The 16,908-nt window shown below is 37.6% G+C and overlaps 7 protein-coding genes across 7 annotated transcripts; 3 read left to right on the forward strand and 4 right to left on the reverse strand.

Annotated features, from left to right (window-relative positions):
• The first annotated feature begins 1,103 nt into the window (after positions 1–1,103).
• Positions 1,104–2,526, forward strand: EV154DRAFT_445302 (uncharacterized protein). The gene is made up of 2 exons (XM_051597081.1): positions 1,104–1,409; positions 1,941–2,526. The coding sequence occupies exons 1-2, from the start codon at positions 1,199–1,201 to the stop codon at positions 2,450–2,452; spliced, it is 723 nt and encodes a 240-aa protein (XP_051456332.1). The 5' UTR covers positions 1,104–1,198; the 3' UTR covers positions 2,453–2,526.
• Positions 2,527–3,471: 945 nt separating this feature from the next.
• On the reverse strand, positions 3,472–4,571 carry EV154DRAFT_564852 (PQ loop repeat-domain-containing protein; the record flags this gene model as incomplete). Its single annotated transcript, XM_051605868.1, has 5 exons — positions 3,472–3,528; positions 3,585–3,677; positions 3,739–4,236; positions 4,307–4,433; positions 4,495–4,571. 5 exons carry the CDS (start codon positions 4,569–4,571, stop codon positions 3,472–3,474), a joined length of 852 nt encoding a protein of 283 aa, XP_051456333.1.
• Positions 4,222–5,939, reverse strand: EV154DRAFT_265798 (double-strand siRNA ribonuclease Eri1). The gene is made up of 5 exons (XM_051594678.1): positions 5,461–5,939; positions 5,261–5,390; positions 4,495–5,204; positions 4,307–4,433; positions 4,222–4,236 (listed from the first exon to the last, which is right to left on the reverse strand). The coding sequence occupies exons 1-3, from the start codon at positions 5,739–5,741 to the stop codon at positions 4,692–4,694; spliced, it is 924 nt and encodes a 307-aa protein (XP_051456334.1). The 5' UTR covers positions 5,742–5,939; the 3' UTR covers positions 4,222–4,236; positions 4,307–4,433; positions 4,495–4,691.
• On the forward strand, positions 5,713–8,039 carry EV154DRAFT_512847 (amino acid permease-domain-containing protein). Its single transcript, XM_051601963.1, has 6 exons — positions 5,713–6,126; positions 6,193–6,398; positions 6,453–7,103; positions 7,162–7,367; positions 7,424–7,668; positions 7,745–8,039. Exons 1-6 carry the CDS (start codon positions 5,787–5,789, stop codon positions 7,807–7,809), a joined length of 1,713 nt encoding a protein of 570 aa, XP_051456335.1. The 5' UTR covers positions 5,713–5,786; the 3' UTR covers positions 7,810–8,039.
• Positions 8,040–10,720: 2,681 nt separating this feature from the next.
• EV154DRAFT_422969 (Prefoldin) lies at positions 10,721–11,198 on the reverse strand (the record flags this gene model as incomplete). The annotated part of the gene is made up of 3 exons (XM_051596113.1): positions 10,721–10,889; positions 10,947–11,113; positions 11,166–11,198. 3 exons carry the CDS (start codon positions 11,196–11,198, stop codon positions 10,721–10,723), a joined length of 369 nt encoding a protein of 122 aa, XP_051456336.1.
• A 287-nt stretch (positions 11,199–11,485) lies between these two features.
• Positions 11,486–12,725, reverse strand: EV154DRAFT_512852 (uncharacterized protein). The gene is made up of 4 exons (XM_051601964.1): positions 12,312–12,725; positions 11,974–12,255; positions 11,809–11,911; positions 11,486–11,744 (listed from the first exon to the last, which is right to left on the reverse strand). Exons 1-4 carry the CDS (start codon positions 12,337–12,339, stop codon positions 11,585–11,587), a joined length of 573 nt encoding a protein of 190 aa, XP_051456337.1. The 5' UTR covers positions 12,340–12,725; the 3' UTR covers positions 11,486–11,584.
• A 2,280-nt stretch (positions 12,726–15,005) lies between these two features.
• On the forward strand, positions 15,006–15,693 carry EV154DRAFT_538618 (uncharacterized protein; the record flags this gene model as incomplete). Its single annotated transcript, XM_051604290.1, has 5 exons — positions 15,006–15,016; positions 15,069–15,135; positions 15,195–15,421; positions 15,487–15,553; positions 15,610–15,693. 5 exons carry the CDS (start codon positions 15,006–15,008, stop codon positions 15,691–15,693), a joined length of 456 nt encoding a protein of 151 aa, XP_051456338.1.
• Between the last annotated feature and the right edge of the window lie 1,215 nt (positions 15,694–16,908).

The following is a 16,908-nucleotide window of genomic DNA, read 5'->3' on the forward strand; positions in this document are numbered from 1 at the left end:
GTAACTTTGTGTCAAGTTCAAAATGATGCTTATGTATTGCATATTAAAGTATGCGTCGATGTATAAAATACCATTCGTTGGTTAGTTACCCACACAAAAGTCGAATGACAAAACAAATATACCCCCTTAAATGAGAACGGAGTAAAAGGTTTCCGTGTACCTTTTGGTTATTTCCCGGTCTGAACGAAAGCGACAATTTTTTTTTCAGAGGTGACACAGTACCGGAGATCATTCTACGCCTGTGTAAATCGAAGGATTTATACACGTGTAATTCAAGTCTGCGTAAGAGGGAGAGAGAAAAAGTACTGTAATGGTTTTATTGATCAATGCTGCGTCAATTAAACCATGAGAACAAACAGATCATTACGGTATTTTTGCTACCATATTTTGATATTTGTGTGATGTTGTGATGGTACACAGTGCTAATGCCCTTTGATGGTAAATTCTATTTTTGGAAATGTGCCTAAAATTGGGGTTTCTGCAACCTTGCACGTAACGGTTGCTACATATACGTATAAAGTTGATCTTTTTTTACATATTGTCTATTAATGGAGTACTCTTTGATTACAGAAAATATCCTTTTATGTCATGTCTTTCTACAAAAATACAAATCTCAGAAGCTGTACAAACAAAAGAGAGTTTCCAATAAAACTTCTTTAATTATATTTTCAACCTTTTTGTTTTAAAGCTGTGAACAATCAACTATTATCACTATTAAAGTTTACAATGGCTCTATACAAAGCGCTTTTTGACAATTATTGTTAGGCCATAATAACCTAAATGTATAAATTCCATAATTTCATCCAAAAGATGGGTACTCTTCTTAAATTAGTTTGTACTCATATATAGTAAAGTAGGCCCTTTTTAATTCACCTAATGTCTGACAAGCATTTGTTTACCATGTCCCCGATATACATAATATAAAATAACAAATTTAATACTCAACAAATTTAGAAAAAACTATTTCAACGAAACTCTTAAATTTATAAATAGTATTTACTCTACCTGTAGAGGAGTGATATTAAAGATTTTCTGAATTCAATGTCTCTTTTTAGTATTCTCAGGTTTAAAAATATCATGGACCTTTTTTTTTTGTGTGCCCATACAAATTATATATAAAGAGAGAGAGAAACTGCTTTCTTTAAATTCATTATCACACATCCCTTACTATCATTTAAAAACAACAAACAAAACAAAAATGAGAATTTCTTACTCTATCATGTTGATTGTCGCTGCCGCGTCCCAAATCAATGCAGCTGCCACTCCTTATTCTGCTAGCAAATGTATTCTTACCTCCAGCAATGGTGCAGGTCAAGGCAATGGATTTAAAAACTACTGTTGCGAAACTCAAGCTGACTGTATCGATGATTGCGTTAAGGGTGTTTGCGTTGGCCCCAGTGCTCCTTCTGGTTCTTGTGACCCTGCTTCGTATGGTCTTGGTCTTGGAGATGGATACAAAGGTTATTGTTGTGCTGACGCAGATGATTGTAGAGATGATTGCGTTAAAGGTGCTTGTAACGGCCCTGTTAACACTAAGACTGCTACTGCTACAAAGACTACCACCGCTGTTGCTACTCCTACAGCTACTCCTGGCACTTGTACACCTGGTTCTATTGGCCTTGGTAAAGGTGATGGTTACAAGGGCGCTTGTTGTGAAGACCAATCTGATTGTAGAGACGATTGTATCAAGGGTGTCTGCAATGGCCCCGTCAACACTAAGACCACCAAGACCACTACTGTAGCAGCTTCCACTACTGCTGTTCCCCCTACTCCTACTGACGCACCTGGTACTTGTACACCTGGTTCTATTGGTCTCGGTAAAGGTGATGGTTACAAGGGCGCTTGTTGTGAAGACCAATCCGATTGTAAAGATGACTGTATTAAGGGTGTCTGCAATGGCCCCGTCAACACTAAGACCACCAAGACCACTACTGTAGCAGCTTCCACTACTGCTGTTCCCCCTACTCCTACTGACGCACCTGGTACTTGTACACCTGGTTCTATTGGTCTCGGTAAAGGCAATGGTTACAAGGGCGCTTGTTGTGAAGACCAATCTGACTGTAGAGATGACTGTATCAAGGGTGTTTGCAATGGCCCCGTTAACACCAAGACTACTAAGACTACATCTGCTGCTGCTACTCCCACAGTTACTCCTGGTACTTGTACACCCGGTTCTATTGGTCTCGGTAAAGGTGATGGTTACAAGGGCGCTTGTTGTGAAGACCAATCCGACTGTAGAGATGACTGTATTAAGGGTGTCTGCAATGGTCCTGTAAACACCAAGACTGCTACTGTTACTAAGACTACAACCAAAGCTCCTGCTCCCACTCCCGATGCCTGTAAATCTGGCTTCTTTGGTAAGAAGAACGGCAAGGGCGGCGACAATGCCTGTTGTAAGACTTCCGACGATTGTAAAGAAAGTTGTCTCAAGGGCCGTTGTGGCCTCGCATAAACTATCCACACTCCTTAAATTATACGCCATATAGTTTTGCTTAATACAATAAATGTTTCAAATTATAAAATTTACACAACTTGAACAATCCGATAGATTCAGATAAATCTAGATATTCTTTTCATGTATGAATTTAGAACGACCGGATAGATACTTACAGTGAGAGTATATCGTGTATGTTTCACGCACCATGTAAAAAAAAAAAAAATCAAAAAGATTATTGAGAATATTCTACCAATGAGACAAGTAGGTGTTGTGGCTTTAAAACTAAAAAACCAAAATAATAATAACGTGTTATTTATTCACACATTTGGGGGTAAAGAACAAGCTGGTTCCTTTTTTTAAAATGAACTCCATTTGTTGCACATTCCACAAGAATGGCACCAGTAATATCAAATAGCGCATTGCTTGCACCATGACACAAGCACTTGTAATGGAAATTACTAGTTTACATTTTATTACAATCAGTCAGTACGTATCAAAACAGATATATGCTATACTCACCCAGAACACTTCGAATTTGCTTAATACTTTTATTTGCGCTTGTTGGTTTGGTAACAAATTTCGAAGGAATCACGGGAGTTAGAGGCGAAACTCCTACGCACCCAGGCAGCAGAACGCAGTCGTTCTTTTCGAGGGATAGTAGATTGCCAAATACATTTCGATAAAATACTTGAGCAATTGGACTGTCATGAATTCATGAATTATTGAATAATCGAGATACATTGTAAGGATACTGGTTAAAATTTGTCAGTTCTCTTAATCTGTTTATCATGTAAGCCGCAATCTTGGATACTCATACTAAGCTGAGGCCGTAGCACATGGGCCATAATTTATGGCTAGAGGGTCTGAAAATTTGTAGTGGTACTGCGGTAGTGAGCTTATTACTTCATCAAAACAATGACAAAAAATTTAAAAAGGGTTCGTTTATTTACAATTTTCTTTTCTAATGGAGGGGGGGGGGGGAGCTGAGATAAAACGGGGTAATATACAATGTGATGCGGCATAAATTGATATAGTTAGTCTGCTCTGTGCTTGAGCTTGCGACGATTAAATACATAAAACTGAAGGAAGATCTAAAGCGAGACTTAGTTTAATAGTCGAATGCATTTCTAAATTGTGACTAATTTACCATGATGTCAAAAATGACAGTTCCTAAACTTCCAATAATCCAGGACAAGTTTACAATGATGTATCTTCTCTCTGTGGATTTTAAAAATATAGACTGTGCTTAAATTGTTAATAAAGAAAAATTCTAGCAGTGTTACTGTATTTGTTTTTGTTACCGATGCAAAGAATAGATTCCCAAAGACAGCACATATAAACATACCAGAACTTAGGCCGTCTGTACTTTGTTGGCGCCAATTCTTAATTAACTGCGGAACTCTACTTCCTACGTATAAAACAGCACTGGACCAGCCCAATATTTGAGGAATAAGCCTAATACTGTTTTCATCATCGACTTTTTTAACAATGACATAAGCATAGCAAAATGTTAAGGTGACTGCAGTCAGTACAAGAAAACCGATAAGATTAATCCAAATTGGATTCATTTTTTCTTTCGCAGGCACAATGTCGTTATCTAATGCTTCTTCTTCCTCATCCGAAACTTCGTCTGAAGAATCCAGCACGCTTGGTCTTCTCTGTTTGATGGTTTTTGTTGCTATTAAAGCGACGGCTTCATCTTCATTAGAGTTTGGTTCTGTGGTGACACACTGTTTATAATAAACGACTTGCCAAATCAGACAAATGTCAGCGACTGTGTACCACAGGGCCAATAGAAACTAGAGAAAAATTCCCACAGTTTTTAAAAAAAACAAATGCCTTTTGTAAAATTATGTCAAAATATTTTACCATGGTTAACATGAGCCTTTCCATAATAATTGCTGCCAAATTAAATATGTCTCCTGCGAGCCAAATAAATAGGAACGAAAGTGAGAGTCCATCGCCATTTTTTCGCTTGTAGTTCTCCAGTAATTGTCTACATGTCAAAAAGAATCTGATTAGAGTCGAGTTGTTAACATTACAGAAATATGTTTTACGGTATAAAGACAATGAGCCAAAACAAAATAGAAATATAACCAGCTACAATTGAGCTATCTGCAAAAGTCCAACCCATTTTAATAGAGAGAAGGAGAGAGAGAGGTTGACTGTCAAAAGAGGCGAATTATAATTTTATTCTTCCCGCAAAAAAAAAAAATATTCTTTAGCGCTCGGTACAAGGATCTGCCGAATTAAATCATCTTCTTTGTCTCCTTCCAACATTATGTCTCTTAGGATCATATCTGCAATTTGTTTTGAAGAGACAACCTTGTTCATGCATTTTTTTCCCAATAGCAGCTAGATTTCGTGCATCATCTAGACCTGAATGCTCTCTTCCTTGGAATTCCATTTTTAAATGCGAAAGCATATTATTGATATTCTTGTTCTCTTTCTGGTGGTAAAACTCTCTGAATAACTTGCGTATATCGACCCAAGGTATATCAAAATAGGCGGGTCTCCGTTTTATCTTACTATGTTTGCATTGTTTGGTGATAAAATCACGAATATCGAATGGACCATCCGTCACAAATGCCGCTGTAGAAGTTTGAAATAAATCGTATTTAGATAAAAACTCTTGGAAATCGTTTAGTACTTCGACAAAGGTTGGGCTTTGATCTACAGTGGATTGGGTGATTCCTGTCAGATTTGTGCAGAAATCAGATAATGTTGGATTGATGGTTGGTTTGACATACGATCTAAATTCATCAATCTGTATAGTAAAAGTTAATAAGAGACAGAAACAAGGCTACAGATTTATCCACTTGCAATGTCAAAGGTCTTCCCGTCCACAAGAATCACTGGAAATTCGATAATTTCATTTGCATATGTAAACCCTCCTCCCTCAATGCATGTTGCTTCCACGTCAAAAAACAAATAGTAGTCAAAGGGTTGCACGCTGTAGATATGTTAGCTTCCCCCTGTCATTCACTTTGGCATTTATTTACTTTTTTTCCTCTTCCACTTGCACTTCTTTTATAGCTGCCGGTGTAGCTACAGAGTCCTTTTGTTTCTTCATTGCCTTTCGGAATCGTTGTTTTAATTCGGGTTTATGCCCCTTTGTACAAAGTCCTAATTCCTCTAGTGCGATTCTTAATCCTTCCACTGTTGTCAATGCTGGTTTCTCCATTTGAAAATGTAAGACTAAAAGAGAGAGAAAATGGTAAAAATTAATATGATGGACAGAGTTTTTTTTTAGTACTCCGTCTTTTTTCTGTAAAAGGCACTTTTTTTCTGGTTTCCCTCTCATTCTTTCCTTCGACCATGGAGTAAAACTAAAGAAAATAAAAAAAAGATGCCACCAATAAATCCCAACAACAACGCAATCTACGATGGAGGAGCAGCCCTAGACACGACATTTACCATTAACGAATCAGACTCGGATTCCTTGTTCAGTACAGGTTCACATCATTTTGGACAAGATGACGACGATGAAGAAGAAGCCAATCAGACACTTTTAACGCAGCATGCCAATCGGTCGTCGACATCGGTCTTTTCTTTTGAAACTATACCCATGATTCCACTGTCTCAGACTCAGGCAAGAGGCCCAGAGTTACAAAAGAAAGTTTCGTTCTGGAACGGTTTAGGCTTAGTGGTCGGTATGATGATTGGCAGTGGATTATTTAGTTCTCCAGGTTAGGAATTTATGAGGAAAACCCCAACAAAGAGAGAAAAGATGGTTGATTCTTGTAAAAATATAGGACCTGTGTTGGAATCATCAGGGGCATATGGTACTGCTTTAGTCGTATGGCTCTTGTCAGGTCTATTAGCTCTATCAGGCGCTTTATGTTATGCTGAATTAGGGACTATGTTACCTATGAATGGTGGCGAGGCTGTCTATCTAGGTAGAGCTTTCGGTAGTCTAGTATCATTTATATTTGAATTTGTCACCATTGTCGTTCAAAAGGTATAGAAAATAACAAACTTATGCAAATCGACACTAACCTGTGGATGGAAAAAGCCTGGCAGTTTAGCAATTATATGTATAGTCTTTGGTGACTATGTCTCACGAATCGCATATCATACCTATTTTTTCAACGTGCCTCATAATTCGGATGCTTCGGTAGAATTAGCAGATTCTGTTATTCCCAAATTTCTGCCAAAATTATTGGCTGTAATTTGTTTGTTTATATTGACATTAATTAATGCATTGTCCGTCAGAGCTGGTATCCGTGTGCAGGATGTCTTGACTGTTGTTAAAGTATTAACTGCCATTGTGATTTCCGTTGTTGGTGTCGTTGTTTTGTCCAATAAGGGCCTGGTCGTCGGCGATAGTTTCCAAGGCGAGCCATTCGCCGGCTTTAGTTCGATAAGTTTTGGACAGTTTGCTGTGGCTTTTTATTCAGGCCTATGGGCTTATGATGGCTGGAATAACTTGAATTACGTGTCGGGTGAAATGAACGATCCCCATCGTGATTTACCACGCGTTATCATCTTTGGTATCCCTCTAGTCATCTTATGTTACATGTTGTCCAATGTGGCTTACCTGGCTGCCCTTCGCCCTGAAGTAGTCATGCATACAAACACCATTTCAATGGACTTTGGAAAAAAGATATTTGGTCCTGTGGGTGGAATTATTTTTGCTGTTTGTGTAGCACTCAGTTGTTTTGGTGTAAAGTTATCCACACATTTTCTCTCATCCCTTGTCTAACCTTTTGTTTTTTTTGTAGTCAGCTAATGCAAGTGTGTTTACAGGAGCTCGTATCATCTATGTATCAGCAAAACAGGGACATATTCCCAGCTTCTTTGGGAAACTTGATCAATCACGCCAAACTCCTATTTTGGCACTGATATTACAAGCCAGTCTCACCACCATCATGATCATGATTGGCAGTTTCAGGATGCTTGTGAATTTCTATTCACTATGTGCTTGGATGTAAGTTTATCTTCTTCTTTTTAGCATCCGAAAGGACTAACCACATTTTATTATAGATTTTACTTTTTAGCGGTGCTTGCTCTTATTATTTTTAGATATACCGAACCTGATCTAAAGAGGCCTTACCGTGTTTGGTTATCCACACCAATTCTGTTCTGCATGGTGGCCTTATTTTTATGCACGACCCCTTTTATCGAAGCCCCCGTCGAAAGCTTGATTGCTTTAAGTTTTGTATTAATCGCAATTCCTTTTTGGTTTGGTTACGTCAAGTATAGAGACGCTCTTTCTAAAGCATGGGATCGTAAGTGTTATCGTTGGCTTTTTATATAAGGTTCTTTGTGGACTCATCTTTATCTGACACTTCTTTTCTTCATTAGATGTGACAAATCGGTTTAGGAAGAGACAAGGTTACCAGGGAATGGAAATGACCGAAACAGACTAGAAAATATTTATATACATCATATTTATATTAGACGCTTTTACAACAATAATAATATTTACCCCCCCCCCCTTTTCATGTATAATCTGTGTCAACCAAGAATTATAATATGAAAAATAAAGCTCGGTGTAAATTCTGAGCTTATCACATAAACAATGCGAATATCTCTATATCGAAAGTAATATATGTAGCAAAATAACTTTCATAGTAGACTTTTTTTTTATAATTAAAACCCTCTTAAGCCTAAACCTTATTTACTACTGAAAGACAGGTATTAAAGAGAAAAATTAACGCACGTTTTTTCGATAGGATTTTATTTTGCTGTTGTGCTTGGGATTCTCGTTGGTATAAGATATTATGTTAAACAGATATTGCTGGAACATTTGAACCCTACAAACATTGAATCGTCTTGCCTTTCACCCTAATATACGCTCAATATTATCATTAGAGATTCATGTCACCCTCATTTGCTTGTGACTCCACAAAGTCCCGGCTTGGCACGGTGGCACTGCATTACACTCAAGAAGGGTTGCTATGAGACATGTATTACAGTTTATTATGCAGTCTTGACTGAAGTAAAAGAGCCTCTTTAACTCAAGAAAAGCCAGCGAATTGTATGAGTAGAAAGTAAACTTTAATAATACTGCTCGTCTTTCTATACGAAGTTCGAATCATTCTTTCACAAAAATCCACTTGAGTGACCTTTGAGTAGGTCGGGCCAAAAGTTAGTTATTATTAGGCAAATTTAACGATAGCCTGTCGTTGGCTTGACATTACTGTTAGCTAATTCCTGAGCTTTGTTGGAAACAATACAGTAAACTTGCTGTTTTCTAAAAAAAAAAAAAAAGGTTTGTGCTCTACTCCCTGGTCACAAAGGGGCGTAATTTAGCCAATGAAAACTACTGGAAGATCACTTTCTTTTATAAAAACTTGTTCCATACACAAGAAAGGGAGAGTGGAGGCAAAAATAATGCTTAGATAAAACAATGGTCATTATAGGGAAATTTATTATTTTCTTTCATTTTTTTTTTTATTTTTTTTATTTTCTCATTCCTTCTCCCTCTTATGAGTTACCAAGACTATTATCGAAAACTTTCATTGCCACCTGTGCCACCCAAAAGCGTGATAGCACAGAAATACCAACAACAAGAGCTGGAGGATGAATTATGCACACTGATTGATCAAATCGATTGCAAAAGCCTTCAGGAACGACTACAGACTGCTATGGATAAACTTGTCCTATTCTGGACAGATAAACACGACCGTCTGCTAGACTCACTGGAGACACTCGAACAATCCAAAAAGCAACTGGAGCATCGACTGAGTATCCAAACACAGCATATGGATAAATCAAATCGAGAAGCACAGACCTACAAGGCTCGTTACGAAAATTATGCTCAGCAACAACGAGCCTCGACACGGCGATCGAGCTGTAAATCAGGCAAAAGTTGTGTCACCTCTTCCTCTTCTGCCAGATCTTCTTCTTGCTCATCCTCCTACGTTATCAGGAGTCCTCTGGTAGATGAGAGTACAGAGCCTCAGTTTTATGACGCACTCAGTGATAATGAATTTGACCTTGACTCTGTCCTGTCTGATCCCGATTCCTGTACACTACCAAATTCCCCTTATATGACTCCCCTAATGTCACCCCTATCCATAAAGTCATCAACCGAAGATAATAATGAAAGCATACCTTCACCTGCCCCGGTCAAAGAAGAGGAAAAGCCCGTTTTAAAATATGCCTGTGGTGATGGTTTCTGGAATACCATCGCTAGAGGAAAGACGAACAAAGCAGAAGTAGACACACTGATCAGGTACACAATCTACCCTTCTAATTTCGCCTTTTTTTTTTTTTTTTAATTTATTATAAATAAATAACTAATGTAAACAAACTAAAAAAAGTAATTACATTCGGCGTGGTGGTAACCCGAATATTGCTAAAAATTCAGATACTGTCAAAGATGTAAAAGAGGGCTATGGTCTCATCCATGCAATCATCGCAGTAAAAAATACAGCTGCGTTGCAGCGCGTGTTGGATGCAGGAGCTCACATCAATGTCTACCCACTGGCTTCCAAGGTACAAGATAAATTGACTCCTATCCTTTTGGCAACCAAATTAGGTTATTTGAACGGTGTAAAACTATTAATTGAAAAGGGTGGCATTGCTTTATTAAACCAGTGTAAAGGTCCGTATGGTGAAAACGCATTACATGCTGCCGTACAAAGTGGATCGGACGATATGGTGAGTTACGTATTAGGATTATCACAGACTCTATTACTCGAAAAGGCAGACAACAATGGTAATATTAGAAAATTAAATAACAAACAATGATGATTTTAAACTATATTTTGCAGGTGCCACACCACTTCATTACGCGTGTATTACTGGAAAGACCCGCATCATCACATTATTTGTACGAGATTGGCAATGCCGACCGGACCCAAGAGATAATAAGGGAGAAACACCACTCCATTACGCTATTCGTAATCGAAAACTAAAAGTGGTAGTTCGCCTTGTTGGCGATTTGGGTGTTTATCCAAACCCTTACATATTGAAGCAAGTCCCTACTCCACTCGACCTTGCAAAATCAGGAGGATTGAAGTCCGTTGCTGAATATTTAAAAAGTGTGGGTGCTAAAACCACAAAAGAAATGGAAAAAAGTACAAATACAGTTCATAGCAGTAACAGCAGTACATTTAGCGGTAATAGTAGTGCTAGCGGTGAAAGTTTGACGAATGGACCCTCTACTGCTGTCGTTGGTGTACGAAGATATTTACATACAAAAACATCTCAAATGCTACGAAACACCTTTGACCTGTAACCCTCATATAAAAAAAAAACCCATATATGTATACATATATATATATATACGGCATTGGTAATACTTGTTCCTTCGTCCCTTTTTTATTGTATTTACATTGTTCTGGGACCTTGAAGAATATCCTTCAAATTACCTTGGGCGTCAGATGCTTGACGTTCCCAATACTTTTGTGTCTTTTCTAATTGCTTAATGTCTTCATCGGCTTGTACAACTGAATCAACATATTGCTTCTTCATGGTACTTAAAGGGCTTTGAATAAACCTGCAGAAAGAGCTTAGTCAATCCCCCGTAACCTCTTTGATTCATAGTAAAACTTACATCTTTCCAATAGGCTTATAGGTCTTTGTGCTGTCATCCAAACCGTCTAATTCACGTCTGGTTAACTCGGCCATTTTACGTTCACGTTGCTTTCCCTGGATTTGTGCCTTTACTGTGTTGGTTTGTTGTTGACTATGAATGAACTTGGCTTGTAATTCAACAAAGACCTACAATGTTTGATTAATCATCAGTCCTAACCGGACGCGTGTACGCGGTTACCTTGCGAATGGTATCATCTGAGAGGGAGGACATTGGAGCGATGAGTAAAGATGATTAATAAAAATAAAAAGTTCTAGTGTGATCCACAACCATCTTTCTGACAAAAAAAAATAAATAATATGTAATGACTGCGCGGGGTTGTTTTTTTATTTCAGTGCTTCCAACAAGTAATGTCACAGCCAATCAAAATCAATTAATAATTCTTTGAAGTCGACTCACCCAGAAATACAAGCTGAAAGGCACACCCGAATTCCGAGCTCTTTTTAGTCTTGTGTTTTTCGATTAAACTCTGTCAATAATAGCAGGATTATGGTTTATAAGGAAATAGGAAAATAGTGATTTATTAGGGAATCATACAAGGTTGATCATTGTAAAAACTAACAAATGATGGAATCCAAGAGTGGTTGTCGAGGCTGTCGCTACAGTTGCTCATGAAACAGCAACTGCCTCGAACGACGAATTGGTGCCTTGCGGTATGCAAAGGCTTTAAAGCTAATATCTTTCAGCAAGTTTTCCCTGGAGAAAGATTCGAACCTGTGACCGTGGTATACTACAACGAACATCACCAAGTTCAAGGACCTAATTAAACATAAATAAAAAGGACATGAGAATAATGCTCATTATTAAATAAGCCATGACTTACGATATAAAAGTAAGCAGGTCTTGAGGTGATGTGGTCAATCCAGCATAGTCAATAACCACCAGCCTTATGGGACGCATGGATGTCTTAACGTACGAAATGAGATCTAAAAAATAAAAAAAATCACTGTGAGTTACAATGTTGTAGATAATAACGCTGTTTTTTTACCCTGCATATCACCATGTGCATGTCTCACATCTTTGGTTAACGGGCTGCGTTTTAAATCTCGTTCCAGCAAAGGCGAATTTGCATTGCAAAGTGGTGTCACGAAGATTTTGCTGCACCGGCAAGGGTCTACCAAGATGGAGGTCATGCTCTCCAACAAACGCAAGCGCACTGACTTGGATTCGTTGGAGAGACTTTTTCGAGCGTATCCGATTGTGGTGCATTCCCCATTTACGACACTGTCTATGTAGCTGTGCTTATTGAATAGACTGGCTACTGCTTGATCTTTATTAAAAAAAGTAAGATTCCAAGTCACTATAATCTTTAAGTTTTGCACATACCTTGTCTCTCGGGGACGAGAAACCACATGCTTCTTACGAGCAGCTGCTTTTCATTGGAGCATTTTCGTTTTTTTAAGCTGGTTGCCAGATAAAGTATTGACTATAGAGGATACCGCGGCAGAAATGCCAATCAACCACTGCGAAAAGGTTGTCATTGGTACATCAGCAACACTTGGGATAAATCTTGCGACTTTATCGCGGATCGATTTGTTGCTGATGTTTTCTATTTTTTCATAGGTGTCCTCGTTCCGTGCTGTAGTTGACGATATGCTATTTAAAACTTCCATAACTGCCTGTTTTGTTGCGTGTCCTTCAAACACAATTTTGCCTACTGCGCTTGATATTTCGGATGATGAAGCAGTCGTATTTGGGTACGATCCACTTAAGAATAAATAAGCAAATCGTTTGAATAAATACGATATTAAATACAAATAACACCCTTTGATATTGCATATCTGCATACACTTGTATACTGCTATACAACGTCCACTACTACGAGGACATACTTCTATATTAAATATTACATTGTTAGTTTGAAGATATAAATAATACAGCTGTATATAAAATCATATCAATGATGAATTTATACCTTGATTGGACGAAGAAAATCCTCTCCTATCAAATCAAGACTATAAGAAATATTAAAGATTGCAGTCAGAATCTTAAGTCAAAATTAAAGCACCTCTCATCAGCTTACCTTCACCGTATGATAGGTAGGTTAATGGGTCACGGATGATTGCTTCTTGTCCCATTATCATCGGTCGTTTCTCACCCAATTCTTCAATATAGACAGCATCAAGTCCGGCTTGTTCAATAGTAGTGATGCAGTGACATTGGCTATACAAAGGCTTTGCACGCGTCCAGTATAATCACAACCATTTACAGTGAAATCCCTGCTATTTACAGGCTGTCCATCCAGTGGGTGCCAAAAACCCAAGAACCCAACCTGGGAGGTCATCATCCTATAGCAAAGACTAGCTGTAGCCGTAATATCGCAAGAATTGCAATGTATTTTTCTATTCAAAAAAAGAACTAATACATCAGTGATTCTTGAAAAACAAGAGTCATTATAAACTAACCTTTTTGCAATATCGATTATTTTTATTAAAAAGAATAGAGGTATGTTGAGGGAAAAAAAAAGGAAAAAAGAATAGTGTGCGAATGTGTCTTATTTATAAGATCAAAAAGGTGTGTGAACAAGATTTGATAAATACGAGCTTATGTCAGGATGATTTAATTGCTTATTTAACCATCCGAAGTGTTTGGGCCTTTACTCAAAATAGAAACATGTGCAAACATTTAGAGCAAGTCGGAACTTGATTGTTGTCTATCAGCGTTTCAGCAGTGGCATGTACTGATAGTAAAGCATATTTTATGAAAAACAAAAATCGATCATCCAATGAAGTTAAGATGCTATGGCATGTCAATCAATGTAAACATTTTTCTGTGCAGACCATCACGTACTTTTAGGCTCCTTCCCATGATCATGTTCGTTGTCGTATATCATGGCTGAACGGGTTGCAAAATATTTGGGTGGTGTAAGGCATTAGTACGTCGATTACGGTAGTAATTTTTATGAGCAACTATAACAGCAACCACTCTCGGATTCTATCATTTGTTACTTGCAACAGTGATCAACCTTGTATAATTCCCTATTATATCACCCTTTTCTTTTTCCTAAACCATGATCCTGTTATCACTGATGGAGTGTTTTCCTGCAAAATCCCATGACGCTTAATCTTACTCTTTTCCATTGCCCAAAATTGTTTGATCGGGTCAAGCTCAGGAGAGTAAGTAGGAACTTATACATTTTAGGTCATCCATACTCAATAAATACTTTTTTATATTTTCATGCGTGTGAACGGGTGAATTATACATGCCCATATAGCGAGCGACCTTCCATATGTGGATGTTTGTCCATTTTATTGAGAGTCATTTTTTAGAGCTAGTATAGTAACCTATGGTTCCTGGGCTTATGTATCTATCAGCCTTTCTCTTCTTCGTAGGTCTAGGTTTTTTTTTCGCCGACTACAATCAAACCTGCAGCAGAGATATCACCCAATTTAGACGCAGTGTTTACTCTCGTAGTATTTCTGGTAGCAATGGGACGCGTAACTTTTTTGGAACAACAAAAGACATAATTGGTAATGCACTCGATTTGTAATCGAGGAAGCTCTGGAGCGTTTATGTTGATGCCATAAGCAGATTTGTTAAGAGACACGCAATTCGTCCAGAAAGTTCATACACTGTGGATTTTTAAGCAAAGCGGAGATTTGTAAAAATGTTCACTTCATTTCTAAAATTATGAAATTGATTTTGATTGGTTGTGACATTTACTTGTTGGAAGCACTGTAAATTGGCTCGAAAAGGAAACAAGTTCCTGTTTTCTTCTTTTCTTTCTTCTTTATTTTTACTACGCAACACTAATCAACCATGGAGTTTCCCGATCTTGGAAAAAAATGTACTGCAGACAACTGCAATGTTAATGGTAACTTTTTTTTAAAGGGTTATTGTACATGTCCTGAGAATAACGCTTTTGTTTAAGATTTCTTACCTTATACTTGTGTAAACTGCAAAAAGATCTTTTGGTAACAATAGCAACGACTCCCCCAGACACTTTTACTGACCATTTGCTATAGTCAGGACCATTTTAAATTACAAGCCCATCACTGTCCAAGTTTACAAGACCCCAGCATGGATGTTCGGTAAATTATATTTGCAGACGTTCTTTATAGAAAAACTAATTGTAGATTTTAGTGTACCAATTTGTCCCATCTGTGATAAGCCTGTACCAGTGAAACGAGGTGATGATCCTAATATTAGAGTAAGTTTTTCTCATTCAAACATATGTTTGATATGTAATTAACGTTCAAATCAATTTAGATGAATCAACATATCCAGAGTAATTGTTCGGACTTGCAACCCAAAGTTGATAACACATGTCGTAAAAAGGGTTGTACAACAAAAATGTTAGTGCCAATGCATTGTCCTGAATGCGGCCTATCCTTTTGTGTCAAGCATCGTTTAGAAATCGATCATCAATGCCAAGGTAAACCGTCTGCCAAAAAGAACACACAGACACAACAGCCTTCAAGGGTAGAGATGGAAAGGTAAAATACATGCGCACGACGAATGTGGATTTTCCAAAGCTTTGAACTTACATGATTGCATTTAGGAAAAGAAAGGAAAGATTGGATGTCAAGCAGGAAATTAGTCGGCTCCAAGTCAAGGCAAAACAAGGGGTAAGGAGTATAAATGACGTATGGAAAACCAGCTACTTATATCTGCTTATTATTAGAGAATTACTGATACCGAACAGATCCAATTGGCGAAACTTTTATCTTTGAAGGGGGACAAATCAGGAAAATGTATTGTTTGTTAAACCCCCTTTGAGAGTGTATCTAGACATGTCAGATATCCATTTATAATGCACAAATATATTACCCTTTTTTTTTTAATTCCTACACAACAACTTAATTCCAAAATACACTGCCTCGTTTTTTAGCTAATCTCTGTGATTACATTAAATATTGTGCACAAATAGAAATATATAATAATTTAAATACACTTTGCCTATGTTTGCAGTATATTTTTTTTGGTGTGGACCCCTGATGCTGTTTGCAATATTAAATAGTATCAGATCATCCCGCATGTGACACACGATCCAATCCCCTTTACATCCAACGTTGTTTATTACAGTTACCAAACGACTTTTCCCCATTTTTGAGGACCCACTGACCAGATCCCAGAATTTTCGTCCAGTAGTTTTACAAAAACATTTACCCAAGCTTCCCTTTTGCTATGCGGCAATTCCGTAATTTTGGATTTGGGCAAACTTAATAATCCAGTGTAGGTAAAATACGAATTGCGGACATTGGCTATATAAATGGTGGGAGGTTGTAATAAGGCAGACTAAAAAAACAGATGAGTGGATATTTTTTTAATTTTTTTATTTGAACTTACTTGATTACCATTAGCACTCAATGCTTGGGAAGGTTCTGAGAAAATCATGCTCACTCCTAATCTATCATCAAAATGTTGCATTTTTTCTTTGGTCACGAAACATACAACAATAGCTTTTTTGATCTTTTTTTCCAATTCTATACGCGGATTAATTAAAAAGAAATGGATAGATTTACTGCTGTTAGCAACTTACTTTTGTCGTGTTGACTAACTTTGACGAGACCTTCAAACTTGATAACAAGATCCTCGTTTGTTTGGAGTGTAACAGGTTTTTGTTCACTTAACGTAGGCTCAGTAGTTAACTGAATAGCTATGTTTTGGCGATTTTCAAAAAAGGATTTCGGCAACACTAAAGGCTCTGTCATGATGGTTTGTAAAATATGCTTCATGTCTGCGCTACATGTCTACAACTAATCTTAATATGATGTACAATTTCATCTTTTTCTCTTCACATGCTTACCGAGTAACGGTCTGCTTGGTCCAAATGCTCCAAATCGTCCCATCCTGTTACTGTACGCAAAAACTCTTTACATAAATCAAACATATACATGGATTGATTTCGATTGGAGAATTTGCGTGGTGAGTTATCTTGGCTATTGATCAATGGGATCAAAGACGGATCAATACAAAAGAA

This window comes from Mucor mucedo (assembly GCF_025094135.1).
Source record: "Mucor mucedo strain NRRL 3635 chromosome Unknown EV154scaffold_62, whole genome shotgun sequence".
Lineage (NCBI taxonomy): Eukaryota > Fungi > Mucoromycota > Mucoromycetes > Mucorales > Mucoraceae > Mucor > Mucor mucedo.